We start from the raw sequence: 19,195 nt of genomic DNA on the forward strand, positions 1-19,195 counted from the left end.
ATGAGGACTCAGATGGGGACATGCCTGCGTTGGAGGAGGATGAGGAAGCTGATGCGGTCCCAGAACCAGAGGTCAGACGCTCGTCCAGAACCAACAAGGGTGTCCCACCATTACGGTTGTCCTACTTTGCAGGGTCGGCGTTTCCACAGGAACCTTCCACTTGGGAAGAGATACAGGAGATGCCAGCTGCAGAAGCCAGTCTCTGGAGGAAGGCCGCGCAGGAGGAGATGGATGCACTGCATCAGAACAAGACCTGGACACTCACTGAGCTGCCTCCTGGTAAGAAGGCCATTGGCAGTAAATGGGTTTTCAAGGTTAAGAAGGGGTCAGAAGGAGAAGTGCAGCGCTACAAAGCTAGACTTGTAGCACAGGGATTTTCACAGCGTTTTGGTGAAGACTATGATGAAGTTTTTGCACCAACCGTGAGGTACAGCAGCGTAAGAATGCTTTTAAGCATTGCAGCCTCCAAGAAAATGAGAGTGAAACACATAGACATTGCAACCGCTTTTCTACATGGGCAGATTTCTGAGGAAATTTATATGAAACAGCCTAAAGGTTTTGTGAAACCACATGAGGCACATTTAGTGTGCAAACTGCAGAAAGGACTTTATGGACTTAAACAGGCTGCTAGAGCCTGGAACCAGAAGTTGCATAAAATGCTGACGCAACTTGGGTACAAGCAAGGCGACGCTGATAAGTGCTTGTACAGTAAGTCAAATAATGGACAATTCTCATATATCTTAGCTTTTGTTGATGACCTGATTATTGCCACAGCAAGTGAGAAAGACTATACACAAATAGTAAAACACCTTAGCAAAGAGGTGGAGGTCAAGGAGCTAGGAGATGTCCAGTACTACCTCGGGATCCAGGTGGAAAGAGAAGAGGACGGCTCATTTCTTCTCAGCCAAAGACAGAAGATCCACGAGCTGATTGAGCACATGCAGATGCAAGACGCACATCCAGTTGCTACACCGATGGCTACTGACTTCCTGAAGAATCAGCAGGATTCGAAGCAGTTGCCAGACAACAATGACTACAGGTCGGCGATTGGTAAACTTTTGTATTTAGTTACCACATGTAGACCTGACTTAGCAAATGCTGTGGGGATTCTTAGCAGAAAAGTGAATTCTCCCACTGAGCATGATTGGGCAGGTGTAAAGAGGGTGGTGCGATATTTGAAGGGTACCATGAATTGTAAATTAAGGTTACCAGCCGTCAGAGATCCTAAGTTGGTTGGGTATACTGATGCGGATTGGGCTGGGGATAATGCTGATTATAAATCAACAAGTGGTCATGTTTTCATGTTTGGTGATGGACCTGTTTCATGGGGCAGTTATAAACAGAGCTGTGTAGCATTATCTTCCACAGAATCAGAATACGTTGCAGCAACAGAAGCCTGCAGAGAGATCGCCTGGCTTGATCAACTCATAAAGGACTTTGGGTTGGTGAGAAAAGGGCCTGTCAGCTTGCTAGAGGACAATCAAAGTTGCCTGAAGCTGACGCAGAGTGAGAAGTTCCTGGCCAGAACAAAACACATTGGGGTTAAATACCACTACATACGCCAGATGATCCAGGATGGACTTGTGGAACTATCCTACTGCAGCACCCAAGAGATGACTGCTGACATCCTGACGAAACCCCTACCAAGAGAGAGTTTCCAGAATCTACGTGTCAAGCTGGGACTCTGGGTGGTTGAATAAAGTTGTTTATGTTTTGTGTATGTTGTATTGCCTGAGAAGGGGTATGTGGGATGTAAACACAGGAGCAGTCAATGACAACATTCCTAGAGTGTACATGTTAGAACATGGGGAGGGATGTCTGTCCAGCAAGCAGGTAAACTTCCTGGGGACGGACTTCCTCCGCATGTGACCAGAGGTGGGTGTGGCCTCACCTGTGCAGGTAATGATAAAAGCACAGGGCAGGCAGCCACTCTCCCTCTTGCCTCTTGCCTCTTGCCCTCTTGCCTCTTGCCTCTCTCTCTGCCATCTTCCTTCGATGAGGAAACATCTAAGGATGCCCTCTTGGCTCTCAGCCAAGAGAGGACAGTACTATCTTCCTATAAGTGCATGTTTCTAAGTGCATGTAACCTTTTTAAGCCTGCCTACCTTCTGGGATCATATTGTGAACAGAACGTGAGTAAACTCTTTTATACTTTTATAAAGACTGTGTCGTGTCTTGTATTTTAAGAGGGAACAAAGGGGAAATTACCAGAGTAATTATTATAGAGGTTCTAGCGAACCTGTGCAAGCGTTACCGTTGCGAACTTAAAGGGGAATGTCTATAAACTCTGCTGATATTTTGGGAACTTGTTAGTACAAGTTGGATAAGGATATAATTAGTCAATATATCCTCTCCTGCACCCCAGAACATTCCCACAAAAGGATCCTAGTAATTGCAATCTGGCTGAGAATCCTGTTAAGGGTTTTTACACTCACAAAGCCAGAATTTCTTCAGAAGATGGAATAATTGTTAAGCAAGTTTGCTGTGTGAACACACCATTTAGATTTCTATGATAGGTAGACTTGCTGAATTTCTGTCAAGAAGCAGGTGGTGCATTTCTGCACTATGGATGATGGAGCTGATCATGGGGGCCAGAAAGGATTGTGATTGGGCTTGCAGGGCTTGGAAGACAAGAGGTAAAACTTGGGCTGGTGGTGGTGATACCCATTGCTAGTAGTCTGTGGGTTGTGGGTTTCCACTTTTGAAAGTCAGTGTGGCATTCTGAACAGAATGCTGTACTTGAATAGGAGGGAGCAAATTACGATCAACTGACCCTAATGCAGGGTTGTATCTAACTAGGTTTTACTCAGAGCTGCTCCATTGTGATTAATAGGCCTAGCTTAGTCTTGCTCATTCATTTTTATGGGTCTACTCTGAGTAGGACTAGCATTGGCTACAAACCATGTTTATCTATCATCATCATCATCCTACTACTACTACTACTATCCTTTTGAGATTTAGACCACTGGAAGTAATCTGTTTTTCTTTCTTTCCACCTGTCAAACTTGTGAACAGCTTTGTGGTGCTGAGAGTCCAGTGTGCTCTTCTTTAGATGACAAGGACGTGGCTTTCATAATATCTAGCTCCAGACTCAAATTAAGCCCTCCACCCCCACCCACCCAATGGTAAAACTGTCTGTATGTAGTGTTATATGTTTATCGGCACAACCCTTCCATGATTGCTGGTGCTGGTGAAATGGAGCAAACACTTTCCATGTGTTCAAAGAACACGTGAAAGGATTACACAGGCTGCCCCCTTCCTTGCTGATGCACCCAAGAATGCCCCCCTCTAACTATGTGCAGGGGGGTGGGGTCATGACTAGACCTCTGATCACAGGGCCTCTTCCCACATGTGATGAATGCACCGGTGGCAGAGGGACACACAATTCCCAATTAATCCATGTGGGTTTTCTTCTGTCTTACATCACTGTCTCAGAAATCTCAGTCATAGAGATCTGTGAACCATTGAAAGCCAGAGTCCAACTCCCTCGAGCTTAATCATTGATAATTTCCTAACGGAGGGTCTGTCTTGATTGTGCCTATCCTAAAGATCACAAACCGACTTCTACTGGGTTTTTATCTCTGAGGGTTACAGGAGCAGTGCAGGTTGCTGTGACAGAGGCATGGTTTTTTTGTACAAAATATGAAAAGACTGGGCACCACAGTGCTGTAAATAATCATTTCTACACCAGGCTGGCAGTGGGGATGAGACTGCCAAGTCTATGCCCTCTTTCTGGCCAGGATAAAGCACTGGAGCTAAGGTTCTAAATGCTCAGGTAGACTGTTCTTCCTCAAAGTGCTTTCTGGAAAAGCTCTGTAGCTACAAGTCTCTCGGGTTTTTTTCCTGGGGGGGATCCATAGCTCACCTTGCACTGGTCCATTCTCCATTAACTCCTTCATGATCTCTTTCTCCTGCAAGCAGATGGAAGAGTAGCAAGGCATTTTACAAACATATCATAAACAGCTTTAAAAACCCTATATAAAGAAAGATACTTTGTAAAATTTCCTCCCAAGATTCTCCACCATTTTTGATGGCAGATCTCCCTGACAGCAGCCCAGAAGGATGCATAGGCTAGGACTTGGTAGAAGAGGCAAAAGGTGGTCAGGCTGCCAGCATAGTTGAAGCTGCACCGTGCAACAGGAAAATACAGCTTTGTGACAAAAGAAAGAAAATCCACTACTGCAACTTTTAAGAGTGATCCCCACCACAAATAAAGTACTGGGACCCTGCCCGCCCCCACCACAAATATAGATGTGCCCACCAATAGGATAGAGGATTTAAAGAGGCCATTTGCACACAGCTCTAGCTTGAAAACCCTGCTCAGAACTGTCAGCTGTGCTCAGCCCATGCTCTACAGCACTCACGTTAGAGGAGAGGCGATACGCAGGGGTGGACTGGAAGATCTCATTGGAGTCCGTCCATGGGTTGGGGCAGCGTGCCGTGGCTTGTCTCTTGCCCCGGCCTGTGGAGCGGCTATGCATCATGCAAGGGGTTGCAGGCGGGGTGCTGTCTTTTTCCTGGCTGGTGAAAGGGTAGCATTCGTCCGTCACCACTCTGGAAGACCAAGGTGGGGGAGAGGGAAAGAAGAAAAGTATGAGATTTTGTAGGTAACTGAATGGCTTATGTGGAGACTTGCTCACTCCCAAGGGTGATAGGTTAAGAACATGGTATGTAGGTACCTTAAAAAAAAAAAATCCCCTCTAACTAGGAGTCACCCAGGATGGAGAACTATTGGGACAGCATGAGCAGGGAGGTGATTATTTAACCCTTCCCTCCTATAGAAATGGAAGGGGGAAGGGATTCACACACACACCCAATCAGGAACACAGTATGGGGGGGGGGGACAGTTTAAAAACACCTTCCTCATGTGTCATGGTCCTGATCTTCCACCCTTATAGATTTTTTTTAAGATACAAGCAATGCCAACCCACCTGCCTAATGTCACGAGTTGTTCAGCTTTAAGTCTTTACATGCAACTCCTTCAAGACCCTTCCATTCCCACCCTTCCTTCCCCCCCCACCTGCCATCCCCTGCTAGTTGTGTTGATACTTTTCCCAGCCTTCTAGCCTTCCCAGTCATCAAAGGCTAATAGCCCCAGCCCTCCAGCCCTATAACAATGCCAGACCAGTATTGCCTAGCAGTTTTCAAGACACATGACAAGGAGAGTAATGGAGGCTGATCTTCTGTGAAAGACAATATGTACATAGGAAGTTGCCTTATTCAGAGTCAGGCCACAGGTCCACCTAGCTCATTAGACAGTAATATGCCAAGGAACTGTTCTACCGTTGAACTTTGTTTCTTCCCCATGACTGCTCTTGTGTGCATTTTTTTTGGGGGGGGGAGGGGGAATTCCTATTCCATGCAAGCTGGTGGTGAAACACCCCATGCAGTCTCACTGTGCAGTGGATGCAAACTCCCCAGAATCTTCTGCAATGCACTGGGCTTCCATGGTGGCTATATGTAGAGGTGGAAAGTCTGAATGTCACAGTTCTGTAATTCAACAGCCTGCTGTAAAATGACAATGCCTGAACATTTGAGTTTAAGTCAAATTCAGCATATGATCCCTTTGTTCTTTCTACCTTCATGGACTCACGGCAGAGCCAAAACTGGGGGCCTGGCAGAATCTGGGAGATCCAAAAGGGTTCTGGACAGCCTCCAGTGCTACACTAGGCCATGCCACATTCGCACAGAGACCTTTTCTGTCCCGTGCAGGTTGACAACTTCATCAACTTGCATTGCTACACCAGGTTCCATTTCTGAATGTGACGAAGTGCACAAACTCACCCTCTCCTGCGCAGGAACCACCAGGCCCCATCAATTCGGCCCCCACTACAGCCTTGCTGGTTGCGAGTGTTGCAGGAGAGGAGGTTCTGGGGCGATAAGGCGGGAGTCATGTGTCCCATAGAGTGGATGGAGATCCTGTCCGAGGCCACCGCTGGTGAGAAGACACATGTGGTTAGAAGTCTGGAGAGCTAATAATGAGGATGAAGCCAGTTTCTTGAATCACAGGAGCATTAGCATTGTGCTACAGTAGCATGCAGTTGATGCAGCTCTCCTATTTGGATTTTCAAAGCATAAGGAATCTCCAGATTTAGGGAGGAGAAAGTGAGGGGCAGCAGTAGTAGGAAGAGAACACCGGATGGATGAGAGGGAACTAAAGGGGACACCAGGGGTTCACAATCTGCATTAAGATGAGGTATGTCTGGCCCCTCTATGTGTGAGAACAGCTTGTACAGGGAAGTCTAGGGCGTTGCTTGAAAGACGTGCACCTCCCTATGAGTGATGCCCTCTCAAGAACTACTGTTCCCAGAGTCCCTTAGCATCAGTACAATGGGAGGAAGAGGCAACAGAGTGTCACAGCAGGAGGGTGATAATAATCAGGGACACAGACATGCCAAGGATGTTGGAAAGGAGCCAGTACTGCTATTAAGATTTACAGGCCTCTGAAGATGTGTGAGTCAATGGATGAGGCCCATTCCCGGAGCACCTAGAAGAACTGACAGTAGATTGCCAGGTACAGAAAACCATAGCTGTCAACTTTTCCGTTTTCTTGCGAGGAATCCTATTCGGAATAAGGGAATTTCCCTTAAAAAAGGGGAAACGTTGACAGCTATGACAGAAAACATCTGTATGGGAACAGGTTAGCCTAGCCTACCCCACCCCAAAGTAGAGCATCAGGAGGGTAGCAGAAGACATGCCCTCTCCCTGCTCCATCATTGTTATCGCACATTCTTTCCACCTGTGAGGTGAGGTACCTGCAGTAGAAAAGGCCCAGGATCCAGCACAGTTGCCCTGGTCCAGCGGCTCGTGGATCATTCCTGCCCACTTCTCAGCAGCGTTGAAATGGGAAGGTAGCACCTCATTGGCATCCATATTCATCTACAGAAAGAGGGGAAAGAAGGAGAAGGAAGTCACTAGAGAGAAGGGAAATGTACCCAGGATTACAGCGGAAACAGCAACAGGAATCAGGCCAGGGATATTCATATCTTGCAACAGGCTCGCCTCGGTTGCTGCTTCAAGATACTCACTGAGGCAGAATTGTTGGTCTTCTGCTCCAATTTAGTGCTAAAGAGCAGGTTTTCCAGGGAAAAGTAGCAGGGCAAAGGCAAAGCCGCCCAGACCCGTGCCCAGACAGCATGGGACAAGCGGAAAAGCTCTTGAACCCCTTGTTTTCTAGCACAGGCAGACTAAGCAGAACAAGCCCTGAGAGTCAAGAAACCAGAATATAAGCTGTGTAAAACTTCCTGCCCTTTCCTGCATCTTCCTCTCCCAGCTTACATAACCTTGAAAGTCCCCACGTTGCTCAGTCTCAAAGCAACAAGAGCAAGAGCAAAAATTGCTCAGGCTTGGAATCATGTCCTGTTCTGTTGACGGACAGCTTCTGCTCGTAGCCCAACAGACAAGGTCTCGTCGCTTCCCTTGCGTGAAAAGCAGGGCCTTCATTCCAGCCTGGCCTCTTCCCTTTCGTTGTTCTAAAAAGAGAGCAGAGATCTGGGGGCCACCCTGGCTTGATTCCTCTGACATTTCAGCCGGCTTCATTTGGTCTGGTGTTTGCTTTAGGGGAGCAGATTGCGTCAGGGATAATGCACTGCTGAATCAGCAGCCTCTGCTGATGTCCTGAGGGGCTGCAGTGGCCTTCCCAGGAGTGGGAAAGAACAACACAGCCAGAAAAAGAAAGGACATGTGTCCTCTCCCCCCGAAACCACCCTCATCCCGAGGACTGAAATTGCTGAAGCAGCTGAGTTTGTTTGCAAACATCTCCAGGGCCCCTGAAGTCTCTGGATTGTTTGGTAGATTGTATGATTGATGGTGAATTTGTAATGTTCTATTATGTTCTATTGTGTTAGTGTTATTTGTTGTTTGTAAACTGGTTTGGGATTCATTTGAATGAAAAGCGACATAGAAATACAATAAATCAAATCAAACCCTTCTCTTAACAAAGTCACATATCTTCCCTCTTTTCCCCACAAAAAAAGGGTAAGTGACCTCCCTCTTATACTGTTGTAGATTGTAAGCAGGGCCTTTTTCCAGCTGGAACTCACCAGAACTCAGTTCTGGCTCCTCTCAGGTGGGCACCATTGTCCTTATAAGTGAGGACATTGTCCTTATAAGTGAGTTCATGGTGAGTTCCGGCACCTCTTTCCCTAGAAAAATAGCACTGATTGTAAGCCTTCCTGATTTAGAGCTCAGCGTTCCAGGCCGTCCTCATTACTGCCACTGTTAGGGCTGGATTCCTGACTAGATGGGCTTTTGCCCTGATCCAGTAGACACTCCATGCCCCCCCTTTTTTTTTAATTACTGTCAACAGGTAACAAAAACAGGCTTGAAACTGACCTCTCAGAAGTCAGAGGGGTAACTGGATGTGAGTTTCAGAGCTCTAAGAGCTACGTGCCTGAAATCAGTCCCTTGTCCCTTCTGACACAACTGGGAAAATTATGCACATGTTCTTTTGTATTTAATTTTACACTGTCCTGTGCTCAGAAGTGCAGAGGAAGGAAACTCCCAGGCTTTGGAATGAAGAAGCTCAGAATGAGCCTTTCTGGATCATGCACCAAGCAAGACTTACATGGAGTTCATTCATGTTCATGACAGCAGTTGGAGGTTTGATGGTGCCAAGGCGATACTGGATGCCCTCCTCTAGCGTCATGCCCCAGAACTGGCTGTAGTTGGAGGCTCTCCAGCTAAAGAAAGATGGAAGAGACTCCATTGAGAAGATGAACCTGAGACCCTGAGAGATCCATTAGATCCATTAGAGACCCTGAGCGATCCATTAGAGAGGGTGCCATCATTCAGAACTAACCAGCTACCTTGGTAAGAAAACACCGCCAGTTCATAGTTCTTGGATATATGACAAGCCAGCTCCCTTTCCTCTTGGCATTCTTCCTTGACTCAGAACTGGCATGCAATTTAAAGGGAGACTCTGCCTGCTCAGTCTGCCCAGGAAGGGTGAGAACCCCCCAATTCGCAAAGAAACTAATTGATTGCTGTGGCGTTTTGAAGAACTGGAATATAATATAAAACAATAGTAATCAGTTCTAATTCTGAACATGGTGTCCCTGTGCCAACAGAACTGGAGTCAAACAGGACCACTGAGAAACAAAATGGAGGCATTGGTATGCTCAGCTGAATACTGTGCTATTACATAATGGGCATATAAGCACCACTTTATGTCAGATATATACTGACCACCACATGTATCTTATATGTTTCCAGCTTCTACCCAGAACAGACCACAAAAACCACTGTCTGCACTCTGCCATTGAGCTCTGTGATACAACCACATCTGCTTTAACCCATTGGATAGAGACTCACAACTGGAATTCCTTATTAGACTTGGAGATTTTATTGCAATCAAGTTGTATATAAATGTTGCTAAATAAATCAATACAGTACACACACACACACACACACACACACACACACACACACACACCACACAAAGTGAATATGCAGATCAGCAAAGCCAGACAGGTACCGAGAAAGGACTTATTATACAACAGGACTAGATAACACGGCTTCTTGTTACTTGTAGTTCCCAGCTAAATCCACTCCAAGGAGCTATAGTCCATCCTCGACAAAGGCCCCTTTCACTGGCCTTGGGTGGTAGGTCTTACTTAGAGACACATCCTCAAGCTAGCACAGGTCCTCACCAAGAATAATAGGCCACAGACACAAACACAGGGACCAGATCTTGCAACAGACACAGGTTCCAATCCTGTCTCTACAGCTCCTCAGGCAATACTACTATAGATCCTAATAATGGCAGCCAGAATGTCAAGGGAACCCAGACCAGCTCATCTTACACAATGACAGTCTCTTGTTTGCCAGTGGTGCCTTTCTGCATCCTACATAAGACCAACAGAACGACCTCTGTGCAAAAAGCATAAACGGACATAAACTTGACACTTGAAATAGCTTTTTTTTTATTAAAAAAAAAACCCAACAACTGTGGGGGAGCGTTTCAGTGTACTTGGACACTCTGCCATGAACCTTGTTCTTGAACAAAGGAACTTCAAAATAAAACTGAAGCATGAAACCAATGAATCACAATTTTTCTAGAGGTACCATTTTTCAAGAGGTTCAAGTCTACTAGCTGCCTTAAATCAGGATAATGCGTTGACTCTTCAGTTGAGCTTGGGGGACAATATCCACGAGGGTCCTAGCTTGGGTTCCACAGACCCCTGGGCCACTCGCCTCAGGTGCAGTATCAGGAACTTGTTCCAGGTCCTCATCTAGTGCTACAACATCTCCAGATCCAGCCAACCTATCCTTTATGACACTGAGGTCAAGGCTGGAACAATGGTAGCTTTTTCTTTAGGCTTATTCCTTCCTGCCCACAGCTTTGACAAGAAGCCACAAAATGGTGGATATGTGGCTCCACTCCTCACCATTGCTACACTTCCCTCGGAATGGAGACCACCAACTTTTGTTGGACCCCTCCTCCCTAGCAGCCTGCTTGATTTGTCAAATTGAGGTTCTTATTCTTACCCATAATTCCCTCTGTTGATGGCATCTATCATATCCCCATTGATGAGGCAAGCGTGGTTTTCACAGGACCATCGCCCATTTCCTTCACAAGTGCTGAGAAGAGAAGACATGGGAAACGTTAGATATACGAAGCTATGGAAGGGTGGTGAGCTAGTAGCCAAAGGGAGATACTTCCAGAAGTCTAGATCCAGGAGTAGCCTGCGAGGTTGTGTGGAGCCACCCTCCTGACACCAGCTTTGCTGACACCTGAATGCAGTGAGCTTGGGCAGAATGGTGATGCCATTGGGGCAGTGCAGGCCCACCGGCAGAGCCAATCCAACACACTCCCTCTGGTGTGCCCAAGCAACTTCAACCTCGCCGCCAATCTGCTTTACACCAGAGGTTGCCAATGCATTGCGTGAAGGTGCCATAGCACCCACCAAGGTCTCCCCTAGCAAACCACCTTGCAGCTTAAACTGAGCAACTCATCAGTGAGCAGTACGAAAATCTTCATGTTTGCTACAAAGGACTAGTGAGCTCTAAGCTTTGTGAAACCAGGTGCAGATCACCTGAGGATCAAATTCATAACAGTACAAAGGAGATAAGTGATGAGCCAGGGCAGACCACAGCACAGATATAACAGAGGCAGTTCTGACTTCTATAGGAACCTAGGAAGCTGCCTTAAACTGAGTCAGAACATCTAGCTCAGTGTTGCCTACACGGACTGGCAGTGACTCTCCAGGCTTTAAGATAGAGGATATTCTCAACCCTGCCTGGAGACCCCAGGGATTGAAACTGGAACACTTTGCAAGCAAAGTAGATGCTCTACCATTGAACTACAGCCTTGCCTTCTACCTTCCCCACAAGACTTTTCCCCCATCATCTTAGCCCTCTTTGCTGCCGCCTTTGAAGGTGCTCCAGCTTGTCTACATCCAAACTGAAAGTGCAAAAAGACACAGAGCTCCAAGTGAGATCCGACTAGTGCTAAAAGCTTTATTTACTTATTGGAATAGTCTCCTTTATTAAAGAAAGCTTGAGATTCTGAGGATGCTGGAAGTAGAAGGGCTGTAACTCAGTGGCAGGACATCTGCTTTGCATGCAGAATGTCCCAAGATAAATTCCCAGGATCTGCAGGTGGAGCTGGGGGAGACCACTCTGAAATCCTGGAAAGCCATGCTAGACAGTTGAGTTGGATGGAAACAATGGTCTGACTTGATATAAGGCACCAAAACCTGTGTGTGTGTGTGTGTGTGTGTGTGTGCGTGTGTGTGTGCGCGAGCGCATGTGCGCGCTCTTAGATCAAGCTCCCCCTGCACATGGTCTATGGCCAGGCCTTCTGCAAGCACATTGCTAGCACAAGGTGCCCTAATCCTTTTCACGAAGCCTTCAGGAAACACGGTGGCCTTGCTGACGAGGAGCCAATTCCAACATTAGCTATGCTTCATAGAATGCTTGGCATTTTCTCTCGGCCAAAAGGCACTTTAAAAAGCAACAACAATCCTTTCCCCCACCCCCTTCCCCATCCTGAAGGCAGGAAAGGTTTTGTCCTTTTACGGACCTGCCTGGCAGCAACACTCTCCCCTTAGAGTCTGCATCCTGCCAGGGCCTGCTGAGCAGTTAACTGGAGCTCAGTCGGGACTCTTTGTTTAACCCTCATCTTCCCTTTGCCTTTCAGACCACAAGGAAAGCTTTGTTGCTGGATCTGGTCAAAGGTCCATCGAGTCCAGCACCACGTTCTCAACACCATGGTGAACATAAGAACAAAAGGAAAAAAGAATCTGCTAGATCAGGCCAGTGGCCCATCTAGTTCAGGATCCTATTCTTGGAGCGGCCAACAAGATGCCCATGGGAAGCCTAGAAACAGGACCTGAGCACAATTCTGACCCCCAGCAACTGGTATTCAGAAGCATTACGCCTCCAACCATGGAGACAGAGGCTAATAGCCACTAATAGCTTTCTCCTCCATGAATTTTTCTAATTCTCTTTTAAAGCCATCCTAGTTGGTGGTTATCACTGTCTCCTGGTGGAGTGAGTTCCATAGCTTAACCATGCTCTGTGTGTATTGTGTTTACACTAAATGATGATAATAAATAATAATAATAATAATAATAATAATAATAATAATAATAATAGTTGTTGTTGTTGCTGCTGCTGCTTTATTTGCATCAGGCCCTTCTGACTGTGTTGCCCCACTCTGGGTGGCTTCCAACAAATACATAAGCATAATCAAGCATCGTCATTCATCCAGCTTATTTCAACGCATTTCCCTGTCACTTTCCTAACTGCAAAAGTCCATACAAGTTTTTAAAGCAGATTTGTTGTGGTGAGGATTTGTTAAGCAGTGCAAACTGAAAGCTCTAGCCTGCACTCAGATTCCTTCTGCCAAATGCTGACAGCCTGAAGGGAACCTTTGGCAGCGAGACTTTGACTGAAAAAAATGCTTCTGTGATCAAAGAGCCCAACTTACCAGAAGTTGCAGTTATCTCTGTAGGTTGAGCCTGTTGGGAACTTGTGTCCATTACGGATGCAGGCTGGAAAAAAGGGAACAAGGAGAAAACTGGGATGGGAAACTGAGTGCATATGGATCCATATAGATAGCAAGAAGGCTTACATTTTGGTAGAGGGGCTCAACCACCCAATATCAGGATTCAGAGCAATATTCTGTACAACTGTTTACTGCTGTGGATGCTGGGAAAGCAATATTTAGTTAGGCTGATTGCTTGTACTAAAAGCCCAAATGTCATGCTTATATTGCATTATATTTATTGTACACTTGTATTTGAATTTATCATACTCTATTGTATTTTTCTTTTCTATTTTGTCCATCACTTTGGGGGCATTTGGGCCAAAAAGCAGTATGCATGTATGTATGTATGTATGTATGTACATATGTGTACACACACACACACACACCAGCCATAACCAATAGGAACCAACAATGGGGGATAGACTCCTGATTGCTGGGAATCTCTCTCCAGCTTTTGGAATGCAACCCCCATCAGAGTTTGGGAAGGCTAGACTCTGCTCCAGCTAGTGGGAGGGGCAGCAGAGAAATGGTTTGGGAACCAGTTGCGCAGTTTCAAACCAGCTAAAATCAGATAGAGAAGAAAGAGAAAGAGCTTAGAGCACTGCTTGGGTGTAGCTGCTGGTGTTTATGGGCGTCTATTAACCCCTGCCATGCTCTGATTGTATACTGCAAGCACATCAAATATTACAAAAGACATCATTAAGCCTTCAGGGCTTTATCATCCGAGCTAAACCCTGTAGCGCATTTCTTGTAATTTCTCACTAAAACATAATAAGGCATGCTGGGGGAACCGACACACTGATGTAGCCTGGCTTAATTACGTACCACTCCCTGGTTCTGGAGCAACAATAACTTACTGTTTAGAAGCTTCTCTCCCTCCATAAATGTACATGGAAAGTATGGGATAAATTCTACCCTTTTAACCTTTCCAGAGTACAAAAGGCTGGTTGAAGCTTGCAAAGGTTGAACTGTATAAAATCTCACTGTGTTCAGTAGAGTTCGCACTCCTGCACTGAGGATTTGGATTGAGAGCTCAGGGTCAAAGTTTGATTAATTAATTCAAGGCTGGAGCGTGTTTCAAATGCCATTTTCCAAGTCGGGCTTGGAAAATGTGAAGGGAGGGGCAAACCCTAGCTCTTAAGAAGATAGGAAGAGCCTGCTAGTGGCCCATTGGAGTCCAGAATGTACAGAACTTTCCTAGTTGTGTAGGGAGGGCCAAGAGGAAGGTTTCAGGCATGTAATTCTGCTCCATGAACCCTGAAACTCCTGTGCAGTTACCCCTCTGCCTTCTGAGAAGTCAGTTTCAAAAAGATATGTGTTACCTGTTGGCAGTAATGTATAGAAACATAAGAATATACAAAGAGCCCTGCTGGACCAGGCCAAGGACCTCTTCTCACAGTTGCCAATCAGATGCCTACAGGGAGCCTGCAAGCAGGACCTGAGGGTAGCAGCACTCGCTGCGCCTGCAGCTTCCAGAAACTGGTATTCAGAGGAATGCTGCCTCTGACAGTGGAGGTGGAACAATGTGAATGTGATAATGCATGATCTTGTGGCAGTAACAGAAGGTGGTTTCCTGACCAGCTTGCAAGCCGGGAAGCCTCCTTTGAGAAGGTTGTCTCTGCCATGAACTCAGCAGCATCCCCAATGCCCTGGAGAATGGCTATCTCTCAGTGTAGGCAGTACTGTACTAGAGGGGTCAATGACCAGAAGGCAGGACATCTGGTTTGCAAATCATTTATTATTATAATTATGATTCACTTTAGGGAGAGCTGGGGATGTCCCTGGTCTATAACCCAGACAGCCATTGCCAGTCGGTGAGGATGAGGCTGAGCTAGATGGACCAATGATCTGGCTCAGCATTAGGTTGCCTCCTACATCTCAGGATAAGGTACCTCCCAATGTGAAAAATAGCAATAAACATGACGATTTATCTGAGTATGCCCAAAGTGCTTTTTTCCCACCACTGGGGGGTGGGAGGGTGAAATAGTCCATGCACACCAAAACCTGAGAGTGTGGAATTGGTTTCCCAGGTAGGGTTTAGCACTGCTCTTTTTAGAAATTATCTGCTTGGGGCGGGGAGAAAATTTAGCCCAAAATGAAAATTTCTATTTCCCCTTTGGATTCAGCTTCGATGGGGTTAAACGTCTTATTTCAGAGGGAAGCCAGAGCCCTGAGGGAAGCTGAAGGCATTCCCCACCACCAGCCCTTCTATGAGATGCTCAAGAGAAAGGCGCCTATTGTTTTTAAGCAAAGATGGAAGGGGAAATCACATTTTCCTTAAAGGGGGTCAAGGGGATTTTGCAGCTGCTGCGGAAGTATCCCTACTGCGACTCTGGAGACTGCGATTGTGCCAAGGGCATATTTGCATGACACATCTAGTAGAGGCAGATTTAAGGACCCAAACACTGACGTCTTCAGCATGTGGAGTGGGGGGAATGGGAGAATCCCAATAATAATAAATATCCACACATTTAATCATAAGGTTGGTCTTTCTCAGATCAATCCAAGTGCCCAGTGTAACATTACAACAACAGCATCCTAATTATTTTATCTGTAAGCCTCCTTGTGTCCCAGTCTGGGGAAAAGGTAGGGTGATGATCATGATGATGATCATGATGATTTGGCCGCAACATTGGGCACTCCAAAATGCACTGCCTCTTCTCTGGCTATCTTCTCCAATGTGGTGGTGCTGGTGGAGCCTGAAGAGAGGTGTGGACCAAAATATCTGGAGGGCATTTGGCTGATGAATGTGGCTTATCCCCTTCCAGGAATTTGTCTCTAATTCCATATTAAAGTCACCCAAAGTAAAAAAGTCATTACTACATCTTGTGGCAGTGAGTTCCGCAAATTAAATGCAGGTTGCAAGAAGTGCTGCTTTCTATGCCAGCTTCCACAACAGACATTTACCATAGAATTGTTGTTCTTTCTTCATCATTTTTTTACAAGGCATCTACACAATGTCATTATCAAAGCACTGCCAGCCTGTGTTTCCCCTGTGCTCTGTTTTCTGCAGCATTTTTTTCAGACTGCAGGAAATCCAGTTTGGGGAGGAAGGATCAGAAGAGTAGCATGAACTCAGCCTGTCTCATCTACAACTACTGGGCATGGTTTGGATGCGTTTAGTGATGAACTGGGCGGGAGAGTCTATCGCCATGCCCCTAAACTTTGGCACACCTCCAATAGGCACCATTCTATCTATGTGCTTATTTCTTTAAGCAATCTTGGGTAGTGCTAGGAACCAACAGCCTGCCTGCTGCGACTTTCCTTCTGATCTGTTTCTACAATCTATAGTATTAACACAGAGGAAGAGAAAACAAAAACACACACAAATGCAACCATTCATAATTGTCCAGCACACACAGCCACTTATGCCCACAGACCCTTATCTGACCAAGTCACAAACACCTATCTCAAAACATCTAACCTCCTAAACAACTTTTCTCAACCCTGTACCCTCCAGGTGACTTGGACCATCAGCACCCCAAGCAGTGTGAACAAAGTCTGCAAAGCAGCCCACATCTGTACCCCCCCCTCTCCCCTCAGACTCACCTCCATTGTTATATATATCTACCCACCGATCAGGCAATCCACCCGCAAGTAACCTACCTTTCTGCACAGCAAACGGAGGTTCGATGCCCAAACAGTACTCCCAGAAATCGGGGCAGCAGTCAGAGATAGTGCGGTTGCAGAAGAGGTCGCAGTAGCAGATGGTGTCCAGGTATGGCACTGTGCAGCCATCATCCCTCCCAGGGCAGCAAGCATTACGGCGTTCGCAGTAAGAGCCTCCTGCGTCCCGGATCCCCCGTTCATGCAATCCTGGGGCCAGCTCCCTCCGCGTACGAGATGCCCGGAGAGCAAGGGCCTCTTCTGCCAACAGCACTATGGCCAAGAGAGTCCAGAAGGCCTTCATTCTTCTGTTTGATCTTCTGGGATCTGCAGGTCCTGGAGAACAATGAAAAGATGGAGAATCACACAGAGGAATCAATCTCCCTTTTACACTATGTGGAGCTTGGTTGGATACATACCAACTTATGCACCCCGTAAAATGATGCTCAAAGTGATTTACAATATGAAACAAAAACACAACGTAAAAAATTAAAGTGACCTGTTCAGTGCAGTAACATCAAGGACAATACTTCCCACCCCCACCCCCCAGCAGAACAGAGTTTCTGGAACTCTGACCCAAATCCTCCAAAAGAGCACCCCAAAGTGTAGTCGCAATTGTGCCCCTGAAGGCAGACACTCACAGCAGGCACCAGCAGTCCTTCCCATTGATGGTCTCCCTTGGGGTTGCTCTGCACCCTGCCTGGCCTGACAGTCAATCCCCTCCATGAAACATGCAGGAATGTGCAGGGAGCAATTTTGCAGGGGAGGGCAGGCAGTGTTCACCATTCAAATGTTTTGCCCCAACAGGATCCTCCACTTCAGCTGGCAGCTCGAGAGAAGAAATCCCACGAGTCTCGCCAGCATGCTCTGGGCTTCCCTCGCTGGAAGATGGTGTTCAGCTTGACCTTCAGGTATCCAGGAGCACAGGGCTGGCTCAGCCAGAGTACAGTAATCGTGTCTCTTACATCCTCTGATATATCTGTCCCAGCCATTTTCCCTGAGCCCAGGCTTTCCAAGCCAGGAATGTAACTCGGGACATTTTCCTGTTTACGCTGCCTTCAGGATGGAAAAAGAAAGCAAAAGGGTACAGCCTTGAACTCATGAACTGAGCAGCTGAAAGCAGCCGATCAAATGAGGAGGGGAGAGCACTGGGCGTTCTTCCAGGCTGGCTTTTACTGGAGGACAGAGACACCTCATTTTTACACCATCCTCAAAACATGATGCCAGCCTGAATTCCACACACCCCCACCTCCAATTTAATTCAGATTTAATGAATTTCTGGGGGTAATCTGATAAGGGGATTTTTTTTCTCTCAAGATACCTGTTGCCAATGATACATTTGGAATATGAAGCTAGAACTCCAAAGTAACTGTTTCTGAACTGTGATTGAAGTTCGAAGTTTCTCAAAAAAGAAATTGGAGGAAGGATGAGCCCCCTCACCTTTCATGTTAGAAAGACTGGGTGCTGGTGTCTGCTGTGCCCCCTAGCCCCGGAAGAGGAAGACGGCCTCTGCCCCGTTCTTATTCCTTCTCTGGCATCTCCCCTGTGTCCTCCCGTCTCATGGCCACCTGGGAGTAAGAAGGCACCTTCTATGATCTCAGACTTCAGCAATGCAATAAGTTTTCTACTCTCAGCAGCAGCAATCTCAAGAGGAGGGCAACTCAAGGTCAGAAGGCAAGGAAGGAATCTGGGCCTCTCCTCCCACCCCACACCTCTGCCTTGCTCTTCCAGATGCTAGGAAGTAGTGGGGCGTCATTTTGATTAACTGTCGCCTTCTGACCTCAGTCGGCAAAGTCCACGGAAACACACAGTGCGGCTCATCAATCTGAGGAGGTGGAGCGTTCAAGAACGACTCTCATCTCGTGCAAGGCAGGGAATCTGGGCTTGCGCCTGTTAGTGTGCGGCTTATCTCCCTTTGAACTGTGGTGTTTGTTATGTGAGTGTACAACTATGGAAGTTTTCCAGCCCAGAGCCGGTGGCATTTCAAATGGAAGAGGATTTTTTTTAAAAAAAATCGTGTTCTTTTTTTGTTTTATGTTTGTTTGTTTTTTGTTGTTTTGTTTTGTTTTGTTTTTGTTTTAGTAGTGATGGGAAAAGATCTCCAAAAGACATAACTGCAAAACAGGAGAACTTTGTGCCCACTTGACAAGAGCACAGTTTACACAGTACACATAACACAATCTGCAACAGTTCCAGTCAATTCCGCATCCCTCCTAGCGAGACGGGATGAGTGGCACCCACACCCTAGTTCCCCACCCCAAACACAAACATTAGCAGCATGTTCTAAGTTTCGCAGACAGTTATTAAATATAACCTTTCCTGGTGCACCTTTATTTAAACACATTGCTGATAAGGGAGTCCACACAAACACTCGGGACTGTGGGCCTTCCCTGGCAATCGTAACACCCGCCCCCTGCTCAGACAAAACTCTTCCTCACTAACTAAACACAGGAAGGAAAAAGAACACTTATATGTTCAACCCCCCCCCCAAAAAAAATACCCTTTCATTGGGGACTTCTTAAACTACATCAATTAGAATAGAACTAGAATAGAATAATTAGGGTTTTAAAACCCAAATCCCACCCTTTATTTTGT

At 46.4% G+C, this 19,195-nt stretch overlaps 1 protein-coding gene across 2 annotated transcripts in view; it reads right to left on the reverse strand.

Moving 5' to 3' along the window:
• Nucleotides 1-18,062, reverse strand: part of TINAGL1 (tubulointerstitial nephritis antigen like 1) — a 203,240-nt gene extending 185,178 nt beyond the window's left edge. For both annotated transcript variants that reach the window (XM_081870403.1, XM_081870402.1), the window contains exons 1-9: nucleotides 18,041-18,062; nucleotides 16,601-16,936; nucleotides 12,935-12,998; nucleotides 10,489-10,581; nucleotides 8,567-8,681; nucleotides 6,756-6,879; nucleotides 5,785-5,935; nucleotides 4,365-4,554; nucleotides 3,866-3,911 (exon numbers count right to left, since the gene is read on the reverse strand). In XM_081870403.1, coding sequence (XP_081726529.1) covers nucleotides 3,866-3,911; nucleotides 4,365-4,554; nucleotides 5,785-5,935; nucleotides 6,756-6,879; nucleotides 8,567-8,681; nucleotides 10,489-10,581; nucleotides 12,935-12,998; nucleotides 16,601-16,936; nucleotides 18,041-18,047 — 1,126 coding nt within the window. In that variant the 5' untranslated portion in view covers nucleotides 18,048-18,062. The remainder of the gene's footprint in view (nucleotides 1-3,865; nucleotides 3,912-4,364; nucleotides 4,555-5,784; nucleotides 5,936-6,755; nucleotides 6,880-8,566; nucleotides 8,682-10,488; nucleotides 10,582-12,934; nucleotides 12,999-16,600; nucleotides 16,937-18,040) is intronic.
• Between the last annotated feature and the right edge of the window lie 1,133 nt (nucleotides 18,063-19,195).

The sequence above is a fragment of the Podarcis erhardii genome (genome assembly GCF_964252035.2).
Source record: "Podarcis erhardii genome assembly, chromosome: 7".
Lineage (NCBI taxonomy): Eukaryota > Metazoa > Chordata > Lepidosauria > Squamata > Lacertidae > Podarcis > Podarcis erhardii.